This window comes from Peromyscus eremicus, chromosome 3 (assembly GCF_949786415.1).
Source record: "Peromyscus eremicus chromosome 3, PerEre_H2_v1, whole genome shotgun sequence".
Classification (NCBI taxonomy): Eukaryota; Metazoa; Chordata; class Mammalia; order Rodentia; family Cricetidae; genus Peromyscus; species Peromyscus eremicus.
The window spans coordinates 3,996,625-4,011,577 of NC_081418.1; the positions used below are offsets into that span (position 1 = coordinate 3,996,625).

General features: G+C 39.1%; 1 protein-coding gene across 1 annotated transcript in view; it reads right to left on the reverse strand.

Annotated features, from left to right (window-relative positions):
• Magi2 (membrane associated guanylate kinase, WW and PDZ domain containing 2) overlaps window positions 1-14,953 on the reverse strand; it is a 609,708-nt gene that overhangs the window by 488,765 nt on the left and 105,990 nt on the right. Inside the window, exon 2 of the mRNA XM_059256447.1 lies at window positions 13,859-14,074. Coding sequence (XP_059112430.1) covers window positions 13,859-14,074 — 216 coding nt within the window. The remainder of the gene's footprint in view (window positions 1-13,858; window positions 14,075-14,953) is intronic.

Below are 14,953 nucleotides of genomic sequence, written 5' to 3' on the forward strand. Positions count from 1 at the left end.
CAAAATTTTATATAATTAAAGGACAAATAGGAAGAGCAAAGTCATACTCAGCTTGGTGGGTACTGAAGCTTTATTGAGACAGAGACAATAGGAGGGGCAGAGGACCCCATAAGTGATGAGACTGTGGTAGAGTTTCACAAACTAGGTTTAGAGGCTCCTGCCAAACCCATGACCAAGGCATCCAGTCAGAGAGTTCCTGGCTGGGGAGAATCAACTTGAAGGACAGCAGCAGATGGCTGGATGGTATGATAATTTAAGCCACGAGTGAATGCATTTGCCAAGAGAGACTTCATAGAAAGTGGAAGCAAGAATCTTTCCTGCAGGAACCTGAGCTACGCCAACATTTACCAGTCACAGAAAGAGGAAGGTAGCAGGAGGTGCTGAGGACAGCAGTCTGGACACAGTGGGGACTCATCAGACCTTAACACAGAATGGAAAGAGGACAGAAGGAAGGGTGGCCCAGGCTTCTGAGGAGCGCAGTACAGAAGGATGCAACACTGCCAGGCATCAACAGTGTAGCCATCCTTGATGATATCAGCTCTCAGTTAATGTGGTATGATGGGTAAAGAAGCCAGTTCACTAGAAATTGAAGAATGATGAAAGCAAACAGTAGGAAATGGAGAATTCATTCAAGGTTCACTATCGTGCTGGTGAGATAGCCCAGTGAGAAAAAGTTTGACACCAAGAGTGAAAATCCAAGTTTGATCCCAGGTTCCCAGATGGAGAAAGGAAAAAAAAAATTCCTGAAAGTTGTTCTTTGAACTCAGCATGCACACCATGGCATGTAGATATACAAACACATACTCAAAAAAAAAAAAAAAGTCAGGTGTGGTGGTGCATGCCTATAATCCCAGCACTCAGGAGGCAGAGGCAGGTGGATCTCTGAGTTGGAGGACAACCTGGTCTACAGAGTGAGTTCTAGGACAGACAGGGCTACAAATCCTGTCTCAAATCCTATCCCCTCAAAAAACAAACAAACTAACAAAACAAACAAACACAAAAACCCATACACTAAATAAATAAACATATTTTTTTAAAGGTTTGCTATACATAATACAATTATTCCCACAAAAGAAATAAGTGACATTTCTTGTGAACAAAATGGTGGTCTTTAAAATGCTGTTAGTGTTGTTATTCATTGTTGTGCAGGAATGATGTGACCAAGTTTTCCCAGTTTGACTCACTAGCTTATATATATTTCTTTACCTTTAATCAATCACCACATTAGCAAACGTGAAGTAAATTCTTATAGTGTGCAAAGTATTTGACAAGGTTTAATGGAGGGGAGAAAAAGTTCCTTTCTTCAAGCTTTTGGGAGTTTCATTGAGAGGGAAGCAATAAATAGCACCTGCCTCCTTCATCTGAACAAAATAAGATGAAAAAAAATGAATGAGGTGAACGGAGAATCCAAACACTCTTACATTTGTTAGTCATAAAGGCTAACATAGAAATACATTTCACAGTAAGAGTCTGGAGCTTTTGGTGGATCCAGAAGCAGACTAATTTATCTATTGGCAGCACTGAACCAAGGGAAGCCTTCCTATCAGGGACAGAGCCTATTTTCAGAAAAGCAAAACAGAGTGCTTAGACCTGCAGGTGTATCCAGCCCACTGCCAGCAGACTGATTCATCCAGGGCACCAAAAGATGGAGCTCAACACATTTGCATATGACAACATCAGTTTGCAATATCAAAAGGCTGGACTCCTCTAGTAGAGGAAAGAGGAGGAGTTGAGATAAATAAGCCAAACTGTTATTCTAAGTAGGAGCACTAGGTCAGCCATTCCACTTCTCTTGGGTAGAGTGAGTCAAGGGACCAGTGCAGTTGAATGCAGTATCTTCCTGGACATGGAAGGGATAGGGGATAGAGAAGTGCCTCATCTCAAACTGCTGCAATTATTTGTTAAATGATGTCCAGTAATACATGAGAGTTGTGCAGAATTTTCCAGGGAGACCGCATAGGAAGTAGAAACAAGAATGCACAACTCTCAGAGGAAACCCTGTTAAAAGGTCAGTGAGAAAGAAGAACTGACAGTAATTATTTAATTAATTAGTTTTATAGACATTTATTGAAAGTCTAATAAAGGCCAGGCAAGTAAGCTAAGTAACATGGAGTCAAAGGGACTGTAGTCCTAATAGTATAAAATACTTTGATGGGGCTATCAAGTTCTACCACAAAAAACCTGCTTTAAAGCAGGTATTTATTGCTTGATGGTTCTGGAAGGCAGAAAACTTATATCAAGGTGTTTTCAGGACTAGCTCTAGCACTTAAAAAAGCTGTTCTTGGCTTTTCCTTGCATCTGCTAGTTCTTTGGCTTTTGGCACGTGTCTTCAGCCTTCACAGCAAACATGTGAGACCAGGGGCATATGCTACTCCAGCACGACCTCATTGTAGTTAGTAGCCCTATTTTCAAGTAAAGTCACATTCTGAAATGCCAGAGGACACAATTCAACTCATAAAATGTTTCACTACATGAATTCATCCTCCAACCCCTTCACCCATCTGGGAACTAGTGCTATACAGTTTCAGACTGCATTAGTAGTAGCCGAGAAATGAACCACTAAGAACAGAAAAACTTTGACTAAAGGGAGGGAAAAGACAGGATCTTACATGTCAATGGAGGGTATTATTCTAAGCATTCCAGCCCACTGAAGTTTGGGTCATAAGAGCCTGCCATTGCATATATCATGTATGTGTCATGACCATGTATCCTCTCCAGCTGTGGCTAGAAAATTCCTGGACTTTCTGAATTCTGACTAAGGAGAAGGCCATGATCAATATATGTTTGGTGTTTTAGCAATATGGAACCATTCCATTTATTATCTAGACGGAGTCCAGAAGAAATATCTGATGTATTTCTTCATATGGTTTTAGTTTTAAATATAAAATTACCACTTTTGAATATGTGAAATGTAATTTTTCCTGGAGATGTTTGTTGTTGAGGTGAGCAGACTTTGTCTGGCATAGTGTCTTAGAGTATTTCATGCAACATTTTCACGTCACATTGACATCCTGCAAATTAGAGTGAGAGTATTTTTCCACTAGAAATAGAAACAATAGTTCAACAAAAAAGGAATGAAAATGACCTCTCTTTAAAGACTAGCAATACAGTGAAAGAAATCTCTAGGAAACCAGCACTGTTAATTCCCCCAAATTCCTTTGACTCATTGAAGCACAAAGTAGAGTCATAAACAACGATCCACATAATCATATTTTCCTGTACTTTACTGTGGTAATTAATAAACTAATTCCTTTCACCTTGCCTGCTCTAAGTATCAGCTTAGACACAGGGAATATGACTTCCTTCTTTCCAAAAAAACAGTTCAGAAGAGCTCAAAGACCTGAATGGAGAACAGAGACAAAGGCCAGGTAATTGGGAGTGAAATGTATGCCATTCTGTATTCAGCATAAATTTTATAGTTCTGGTTCATTCCATAGTTCTGATATTATAACAACATATGTAGTAGACAGTCTATTGATGGAAATGCTTACTGTTCTACTAGTATCTTGTTATAACAAAAAAAAGTCTGTATTCAATATTTTTTCCCAATGGTTTTTAATACTCTTATCCAGTTTCATTAAAGAATAACCAGAAACAGAGATTATGTGTTCTATGTGTTATTTGTATTTTAACTTGACCAATGATTGGTCCAGCTTGAGACCAATATCATTAGAGAAATCCCAACCCTGACACTGCCTGGAAAACCAGGACCTAGAGACTGGACAGAACAGAGACCTAAGATAGAACCAAACATTACTGGCAAAAATAAAAAGTCAATGAAATGATTCCTAATGATATTCTACTATACTCATAGATCGTTGCCTAGCCCAAAAGTCATCAGAGAGGCTTCACCCAGAAACTGATGGAAACAGATGCATAGACCCACAGCCAAACTTTGGGTAGACCTCGGGGAATCCTATGGAAGAGGGGAAGGCAGAATTATGGGAGCCAGAGGGGCTAAGAACACCACAAGAAAACCCACAGAATCAACTACTTTGGGCTCATAGGGGCTCACAGAGACTGAACCACCAACCAGGGAGCCTGCATAGGACTGACCTAGGTCCTCTGCACATGTTACAGTTATGTAGCTTGGTTTTCTTGTGGAACTCCTAACAGTAGGGGCAGAGGCTGTCTCTTACTTTGTTGTCTGCTTTTGGAACCCTTTCCTCCTTCTGGGTTGCTTTGCCCAGCCTTCATCAGAGAGGAGGTACCTACTCTTACTGCAAATTTGATATGCCAGGGCTGGCTGATATACATGGGAGGCCTGTCCTTTTCTGAAAAGAAAGGAGGAGTGGATGGAAGGGGATGGGGGAAGGGACTGGGAAGAGAGAAGGGAGGGAGGAGAAACTGTGAATGGGCTAGGGAAAAATTAATTAATGAACAAAAAATACAAAAATACAAAAAAAAAATCTAGGTTGAAGTGGGTCTTCCCACTTCAAAGGATTTAATTAGGAAAAAAATCCCTCATAGTGTGCCATTTGAGGTTTAGTTAATTCTAGATGTAGTCAAGTTGACAACCAATAATAGACTTCACATGTCCACCCCTTGTCAATTTGACGTACAATCATATCTTCTTATGTCATGCTTAATTTCAAATGTTAACAATAACCAGGACATAATTATGCCTAACATGATATAACTATTCCACATATAATTGCAAATGCATTATATATTTAACCAGGTCATAATTATACCTAACATGATATAAGTATCCCCTGCATAATCACAAATGTACTATAAATTTGGAATAGGTTTTAATATTCCTTGAGGGACATTCTTTTAGTATCTCAATTTTTAAATATGATAACCATTGATATTCTCTAAATTGATGTTACATGATAAAGAAATTGAGGAAAGAAAACACAAATATGTATACAAACACATTCTTAACAAAATACAACAGAACCACTCATGTCTACTCTAATCCTTGTCCTGTCACGTGGCCTTAGCTGTTGTTTATAACTACCTTCTTCAATTGCCCATTTTGTATTTCCTTCACCCTCAGCAAACACCTCATTCGGTCTTGGCTCTTCTCCTGGGGGAGTGACCCATACTTTCATTTCTGAACTATCTACTCCAGTAGATAACAAAGCCTTGACCTTTTCACAGAGGAAGTGATCCAGTGTAGTCAACCTGCCACAGGGTGGCTGGCTGGTCACCCCAGGGAAAGGTGCCATAGCAGAGGCTCAGTGTTCATCTCTGCTGTTGGCAACAGCTGTAGTTAGGTTTAGGGACCCACTGTAGTGTGAGCCAGATTTCAGCTAAAACTCTGTTAATCACCTGACCTCCACAAGTCCCTACTTTAGGGAGGTCCGCAATGTTTCTTAGGGTCTCCTGGAACCAGTGTCAACTCAGAACCCTGGAAAGTCTGATTGTTTCCTTTCCCCAGTGTACAGTTACCCTCATAAAAGGCCATAGGTCCTGCAGGGGAAGAAATGGAGAAAGGCTAACTGTAAAACTTTCAGGTATTTTATCAAGGTCCTTCCTCAGGGGAAGCTGGCCATCCCTTCATTCAAGGGGTTTTGTATCTACAAACTGGCTCAAGTCTGGAAATTTGATCACCAGCTGAGATTTCCTTTTGCCATGGTCCAATGCAGTCTTTTTTCATTTGTTTGAGAATTTCCTGCTTATAAAGCTCAAGCAAAAATATAATAGGCTTCTTATATGTTTCATGCCTGGAAACACCATGATTGATTAGCTAGTACCACAGGTCCATATGAGTCATGCCATCATAAAATTCACTTTGCCTGGGCTGACAATTACAGGTCAGGCCATCATGGACACTGTTTTGTCCATGTTGCCCATTAAGATAACTATGATTACCTTGCCTTTGGTGATTCAGTACTACCACCCGGCCTCTGCTATCTTGGAGTCCTATTAAACCCACTGCATTGAATTCATCCAATTGAGCCACAGCATCTCCAACCCTAAGGTCCTGCACAAGGAAAAAAGGGACAACCAGGCTTCAGATGTGCTGCTGTCCCTCTCCCCATTTTGTGTCTCATAGGATTACTGAAGGGCGTGTCTTCTGGGCCTTCCCATTGTGGAACATTTGGTTTTTACACAGCACACCCACTCTAGCATTGCAGTTTCCCTGAGCCTTAAAATCCCTTCATCAACACTAAGCCAAGGGCTAGCAGGCATCTTCAACTCCTTTTCAGTAGTCCATCTTTTGACAAGTGCTTCAGCCAACCATTCAGACAAGCTTTTGACACATCTTTAAAGTTTGTGAGCTTTCATATGAAACTCAGAATCTCCATTCAGGGGGCTCATATCAACAAACGCAGCCTGATCCAGTTTTATGTTATTTCCAACATTATCCCACACCCTTAAATCCGTCCCTAGACATACTCCCCAGACTTCTGCTTGAATGAATTACCACATTCATTAAGCACTTTAGTAGTGTAGCACACCCCCTCCTGGACTACGCTTTCTACCTCCCCTTAGGAGCCTGCTTTGCCTTAAGTCTGATTGTAGGTCTAGAGCAACTATTGGTTGGCCCTGAGGGACATCAGTATTATCTTGCCTGGCATCTCCTTCAGAGAAAGTGACTGCTGGTTGAGTAGACCATGAAAGATTAATTTCTTCAATCAAAGGTGGAAAAGGCAATATTTAAGGGTGTTGAGGTGGGAGTACATCTGCTGAGAGTAGAGACAAACTCTTGAGAATCTGAGGGTTCAAAGTTCTCAGCTTCAAGAGGGTCCTCCCACAGATCCCCATCCCAAGTCACAGGATCTGATTCTGTTCCAGTTAATACCTTTACTTTAACCATGGACAGACACCCTTAAAGGCTGGGATTTCAATTTTTGCTGAAACTCAGCCAACATTATATTGAAGCCTTCAGTTTTATTTTCTGTGACTTGAGCTCTATAGCTACTGGAGAGAAGATTCTCTTCAAGGGCACCCTTAGAAACCTTTAGACTGTTTATGCGCATCTGGATTGGGTCAATGTTTTCACTGAGTTCATTGTCCTTTACTGTAGTCTGAGATGCCAAATACATTAATTTTATCGCAGAGCTTATTCTTATCCTTTGTTAATTTATCCAGAGATGCTAAGAGCAACTGACTAGCAGCATTATTTTCCTTATTTTTCTACGAATCGTCAAAAGTTTCATATACAGGGTCATCAAATCTGTTTTATTTCATAATTTGGGAATCTGGGTTATCAAATGCATGTGTCTCCCTACATTTGTAAAATAGTTAACACCATGAGCTTTCTGTATTCTATGAGATTCCAGGAGAGGCTTCAGTAGCTGGTGAGAATTCAGTAACTAAGTGTTGGTAAATTGGGAAGCCTATTCCAGATACTTATCCTTACACTCCTTATATTGCTCTTGAACTGTTTGTATCAAAATCTGAATTAGTCAGGGTTCTTTAGATGAACAGAACTTACAGAATGAATCTATCTATCTATCTATCTATCTATCTATCTATCTATCTATCTATCTATCTATCTATCTATAACTGTAGAATGACTTATAGGCTGTGATCCAGGTAGTTCAAAAATTACTGTCTCCTCACAGGAGATCAAGAATCCAGTAGTTGTTCAGTTCACAAGATTGGATATCTCCACTGGTCTTCAGGATACTCTCGAATCCCAAAGGAGTAGGTTCTAATGCCAGTGAAGGAGTGGACTTGCTAGAGAGAGTGAGAGCAAGCAGGCAGACAGAGCACAGGCTTCCCTCTTCCATGTCCTTTATAAAGGCTGCCAGCAGAAGGTGTGGCCCAGATTGAAGGTGATATTCCCACCTCAAAAGATCTGGATTAAAGGTGTATCTTCCAACCTCAAAAATCCAGATTAGAAGTGGGTCCTCCCACTTCAAATGATTTAATTAAGAAAATAGAAATCCCTCATAGGTGTGCTCAGCCATTTGGTTTTTAACTAATTCCAGATGTAGTCAAATTGACAACCAGGAATAACTATCACACATAAGACACATGCTTCATTATGTAAAGCTTCTGTAAGTGCCACACTGTGAAATGAGAGAAAGTGCTGAAGGTGTCCAAGCTAGAGAGGAAACTTGTGATTTTATTTTTTAAACTAACAACCACATACACTTCATAGAGTGCATTTTTTTCTCCATAGAGAAACCATGTTTTGTATTTCTATAGCTATGTGACAAACTTGAATAAATTCAATATTTTCTCCTCATCTTCATACTATTTCTTTGTAAGTAAACATAGGTGATGAATATTTGAAAAAGGAATATGCTTCTAGTTTATAAGAAAAGAGAATAACTTGTATTCTAGAAATTATTTATCTTTAGTGATTCCCAGAGAGGAACAAACATTCTTCACAAAAAGCAACAGAGCTTAATTGCTAAGTAAGAATTGTGTCAGGTGACTTGAGTTTAAATTTTTCTTTTAAAGTGATGCTGAGAATGTGCACATGAGAGGTAACAACCTTGTTTGTCTATAAGGATGAGATGTGCCCTGTACAGGAAATCCTTAGGATACAAAGCTACTAGAACACATTTAATGTTCAGTAAATATTGCATATTTTTACACTGCTTACAACTGTAAGCGATTTGGAGTTGTTCAATTGAGTCACTCTACCCCAATCCAAATGTAGGTAATGACTTTTACCTACAAAAGCAAGACATGTGGGCAATTTTCTAAGAGTTTTAGTTCTTTAGGCCGTTTTAAGAAAACTAATGCAAGTTTTAAAAAACATGTGGAAATGTAAACAAAAACTCTATTTTTACAAGTTGAGCTCCTCCCAATGTCCCATCCAGTTGATACATGCAACAGGGTTAATTAAAGGAGAAAATTAATCCCGAGAAAGTACACATTTTCTCTAAGGTCTCTATCTTGTTTTCCATTTGCCTTCGGCTCCAGAGGCAGCTGCTGAGCTGTAGACTTGCTGTGACATTAGCACCTTTGAGGACCCAGACAATAGAACCAGAGGTATTCATCCCCACATCTTATTTTAGCAAAGGCTTGCTTTCCCCAGTTACTAGTTTCCCTGGAACTGGCTTCTCCCACCATAGTTTCTGATTCTTGATGGAACTGGCCATGGTGGTGGACACTGTGGGGACTGAAGACATCTCTAGTTCTTTGAAAACCTAACAATCCTGCTAGAAAATATGTTTATTATATTGATCCAAGGTTTTATTTTGTGTTGTGGTGAGGGGACTCAATTAGATCTGGAACCATACACTCTCCTGCATCAGTGTTGGATACTGAAATATTCAATTAGAAATGGAACTATACACTCCTACATCCATGCTGGATACTGAAATACTCAATTAGAACTAGAACCATACACTTTCCTATATTCATGCCTGGTGCTGAAAAACTCAATTACAACTTGAACTATACATTCCTGCATGAACGAACACATCATGGTTGATAGTTGAACAAGCAGCAGCTATTATTGTAATTGGATTTTAATAAGTACATGTGATTATTTGAGTATTTATCTTATTTATTGCTTTAAGCATATGTAACTATTTTTCCCATATTCATATGTAGAGAAATGTGGAGGAAACTATTCAGATACTAAGTAGTCATGTAGAGTCCCCCTGCTTTCTATATAACCAGTTGACCAAAAGAACTCAGGATTGTAGATTATTATACAATTTTCCCCAAACTCCTAAAATCTGAAGAATCATGGGTGCTACAATGCTTGTAGACATTGTGGGTTGTGAACATTTATTGCTTGCTGTGACAAAACTGTATTTTTGATATGGGAAAGCATGCATGTGGTACTGAACCCTAAATTACAAGGAAGAAAACCAGCAAAACAGTTTCCTCGTTGCTGTTCTCAGTGCTGCAGGGATCCAGTCAGCAAAAAAGGTTACAGTTTCTGATCCCTCAGGTACTTTCCATGCATATTGATTACTCATACCTAGTGTTTTTTTTTATGTTTGAATGATTCAGAAGTAGTTATGTTCCTTAAAAGAAGTATTTTAAATTCTTCAAAATATGAGATACTAGAGTACTGATTCTTAGCTGTCGTGGGATGCACATCTGCACAGATGCATGCTTGCTTGTGTGTGTCTTTGCACATTTGTGAGGGCGTGTGTATCTTAAGTAGATAGATAAATCAACATTGTGAGCTGCTGACAGATATTTCCTTTTATTATTTGAGGCCATGATGAAAATACAAACTATAGCTGGAACCAGGACAAGCTAATGTCATGGTTTAGTGTGTTTCTGATACTTTTTAGATGATATGTCAACTGAGGAAGCATAAACCCTAATTCTGTAAAGAAATGATTTCTTATCATTTAAAAGCAAATTGTGTCTCATCTATTCAGGAGGCCATCAGGGAAATGTGAATTACTGAGAAAGTAGACTTAATGCTTCAAAATTGTATTGCATCTTTATCTAAAATCCACAATTGTATATAATACTAGAATAGTGTAAAAATTATGAAAATAGAATATTCAAGGTTTGTGAGTGGAGAATGACAAGGAAAAATATCTATCTCCCAGAATATATAAAACTAAATGGAAAAAAATCACTAAAGAATATTAGTAGAGGAAATTAGGTTCCATTAATAGGGGAGGAGAGCTGCCTTAATTAATAAAATTATTTCTTCTACAGTATTTCATTTTTAACAATTTAGTGAAGGTAGAATGGGATAATGGGAATAATAGTCCTCATGGCTGTGCAATTGTGCGTGCTTTGTGATTTTTATAGTATAATGAATTCTAAAGACATTTATCACACAGGAACAAATCCCCTGAATCCTCAACAAACTTTGTGGTGATAAAAGTTAATGCATATGTTGAAAATATCCAAGAGCCATAGTAAGATATGAAATAAAACATAAGATTTGCATTTGTAACACATCTTAGAGCCTGCCTTTAAAATTTTGGGGGAGAATCAGAATAGTATTACGTGAAACACAGCAGCAGCCTCTGAAGTTTCAAAGGGCTGGAAGACAGAGCAGGAGGCTCTGTGTTCAGTTTCCACTTTGATAATTGGAGGGCTGCTCTGTAAGGTCACAATGGAAGCAAGGTATTTTTTGATGAGAATAAGAGAAGGAAAAGAAAAAGGCAAAGTACTGCCTCCAACCATGGGGCTGGTGCTTAGGCCTTATCCAGAGACCTTCCTCTTCTGAGAGGAAAATCAGCAGTCAGCTATGAGTGTGTAGAGCCACCACCAATGACAAAGCAGGCCGGGGTCATTCCAAGTGTCAGTAGGGCACAAGAAACGCAGGCAGACAGGCAAACACCAGTGTGAAGGAGGACGTCTGCGGTTTGTGAATAGTTTAGACTCCAAGCAAGTCTGGTGTTCCTCTACTGGCTCTTGTCCTGTGTTCTCCATTCATGTAGCAAATGTCTGTCATATACAAAGTGTGTCAGCCTTCTGGGGAGCCCAAAAATCCTACACAGAAGCGGAGTGTAGCTCCTGAAAACCCCAAATCTGTGTGAGGACCAGAAATGGTCTCATAAAAGACATTGCTTTCACATTGACTGAAAAGTGAGTCTGCTTTTATTTCAAAGGATGCTTCTGAAGACTGTCCCAATCTCACATCTTACAGTGTGCCTGCTGTCACTGTTGTGGTTCAGAATCAACTCTGAAGTGGCTTGCTTGTTGATTTGCAATCACATTGGGACATCCCACACTTTGTGTTAGGGCAGTTTGGATTTCCACATAATCTTTTAAAGATGGAATGTCCTTTATACATGGAATGTTAGACTTCAGAGAATTAGTTTGAAATAGTCCTAGAATTTTACCCATTTTTCCTGCCCTGCCCCTCTCCCCCAGACAACAGGGAGAGAAAACCAAGTATAACACTTGGGACCAAACCATAAAATTAAGTCACATCAGGAAACAAAAACAAAAGGAAAAAACAGAGAAAGATCTGAGTGCATACACAAACCACAGCCTCTGTGAACTCACATAAAAATAAGCAGGGGACAGGCACTGTGGCAGTTTCAGAGTGGGGCATTATTCACAGGAAAACAGCGAGATTCACTACGGAGGACATTATTCTTCAGAGAGTGACAGGGTCTCATTCACAGCACCAGGACTGATGGTGCATGCACAGCCAGCTTGCCAAGCAGCACAGCACTGGGATGCAGGTCCCCAACGGTGAACTGAGATCATTGCTGAGGACACTCAGAGATCACATAAGGGACACTCTGTTTGCTCTCTGGGAGATGCAGTTCATCTGCACTAATTGCAGGCTTGGGAGCCTGGAGAAGGCAGCTCTGTGCCCACATACTGTATTCCCTTTGTTGGGGAGCTCTCATGGGCCGCTCCTCCAGGCATTGTGTGTGTGTATTAACAGAGAGCCTTTAAAATATATGTGCATTTCTAATTCTTTGCACTGGACTTACTCATAGCTGCTGAGAGGAAGCCAGTAGATAATAGCGAATCACTTTCCGGAAAACTTTAGCAGATAACTTATGTAAGAAAAGAAGTGCAAAAAATCCAACTACAGTAAGTTCCTAGCACTTCACTTTTCTGAAGAATCCAATCTTTGGATTATAGCTACTTATCTATTAACAGTCTGTCTTTTTAGTGTTTTCAAAATTTGGGAGATCAGATGCTTTCGTCCATAAAAATATATACTTGAAAGTAGACTGTAGTGTACTTTTCTTTATATTATAGAAAGACTAGAAGATGAAGCCAGGCACAGAGGCCCACACACCTAGAATCCCAACACTAGGCAGGTGAGAAGAGTGGTTTGTGAATTTGATGCTCTTCTGTGACTCATAGTGAGTTCCAGACCATCCTGGGCTAGGCAGTGATACCCTTTCTCAAAAACAAAATAAACATAACAAACAAACAAATAAACAAACAAATGAAAGAAGTAATAACAGCATAAATTAAAACTGGGACAATAGTGTTGTTAAAGACATTGGTTAATGTAAAGCAATAATGAAAAATTATAGTCAAGACCGTACAGATTTGACAGGCTCTAGATGGTTGTTGCAACTGACGAAAACACAAAGGTTAAGAACCTGAAGTATTTAAAAACACATGTCCCAATGGTGATTTTGATTGCCAACTTGTGTTAAGATTGACATAGAAGATAAGTAAAGCAGAACTCAGAAAGTGTCTATGGGTAAAAACTAGTCCTACTCTTAAAACTATATTCCATATGTCTACAAACAATAAACCTAATTTGGCTGCTTATAAGCTTTACCAAAATGAACTATTTTCTCTTTGCAAATTTAGTGTTTTGAATGGATACTCCAAAGTTAGACTTAATAATCTGAATATGGGAATTCTATTCTAAGCGCTAGGAATATAGCTCAGTGGTGGGGTCCTTGCCTAGCATGTACAAGGTCTGGGGCTATATTCCTTGAACTTCAAAAAACCAACAGTAACAAAAAAATCATGTCTTTTTTATTTGATATCACAATCTTCTATTTCTAAAGGTAATTGTTCATATAAGTCTGAATATACATGCACACACAAACACACACACACACACACACACACCTACTCAACCTTAACACACCAAACGGGGCTGAGGAGATGGCTAAGTAAGTAAACTGTTGCTATGGAAGCAGAATGACCTGGGATCCCCAACACCCATGTAAAATCTGGGTATGGGGAGATGCATCTACAACCCAATGCTTAGGTTAACAGAGATAGGAGATTCTGGTGGGGCTCCCTGACCAGCTAGGCTAGCCAAATCAGTGATGTCCAAGTGAGAGACCTTGGCTCAAAAGATAAGGTGAAGAGCAATATAGGAAATCATCAATATTTACCTAGGATCTCCATACAGGCAAACATGTGCAATTGTACCCCTCACCCACTCATGAGTGTGTGCACACACACGTGAGTACACACACATAAGCGAGCACATGTACAAACACACCAATTTTTTTTTTTTAAATATAAAAATATAACAAAAGCTGATAATCTTATAAAGGATATAAAGACTGACCTGGTGTTATGACTTCGCCATTTCCATTGACCACAGGCCTTTCTTCCTCCTCCTCCTCTGGAGGCTCTATACTTGCTTTCTCCATGTTGCTCACTGATTTATTTCTCTTCCGTTTCCCTTCAGCACTTGGAGTAGCTCCCGGAAGTATCTGGTCTGTTACATTTAATAATAATGGTGCTGGTTCAGCTGGAGGCTTTGGGGTACCGTAGTAGTTGTCTGCAAAAGATATCCAGATATTCTAGAGTTAAATTGTTCCCCTATATGTGTGTGTATTTTAAAAAATGGAAATTATATCAATTTGTGTTATATTTATCCATCAACACATTGCACATATATGGTTTTATAAGCACACATTATGTATCTTTATTTCTATTTTACTGTGCTTTAATGCATAAGATGAAGGCCTATATTACTATCATCTTTGAACGCTTTAATGTATTGAGCTTTTAAACTAGAGCTGTGTCCATCATTTTCAGATGGCAAATTGTTAATTTCAAATCTATTTAAGTCAACTTCACACTAAGTCTTCAAATCTATTTAAACCTTAAAAAAAAAAGTTAGTCCTAAGGAATACAGGTAATCTTTGGTTTTGTTTGTTATTTTCAAGTCTCGCATCATTCTGGAAAGGCAAAGGATGCTTAGCTTTCCTCTCACTTCAGGAGGGCTCTGGCTGGTGTTCTGCACAGAGCTGTACCTCCATGCCAGTCCGTAGCTCCTGAAGCTGTGGGCTATAACGTGCTCCTCTCATTATCCTTTAGATTATAATTGCCCTTTTCTCACAGTGACACTATCTGAGCTGTTGGGTAACTCCCCCTTGCCCCTTCCCTCCTGTGAGAGTTCATTAAGAAAGAAAAAAATTCTTATTTTTTTCAGCCTACAACATATTTTATTTTTTAACATGTTATTTAATATTTATACATGCATATAATGTGTTTGGATCATATCCACACTCAATTTATCCCCTCAAAATCCTACTTATCTCTATAACAAGAGGCTGGCATATAACAGACATGTATAAAAAATATCTGTTAAATAAGAGAATTGTATGTATGCCTTTGCATGTTCAAGAATTTTATTTAAAGTGTTTAAGAATGT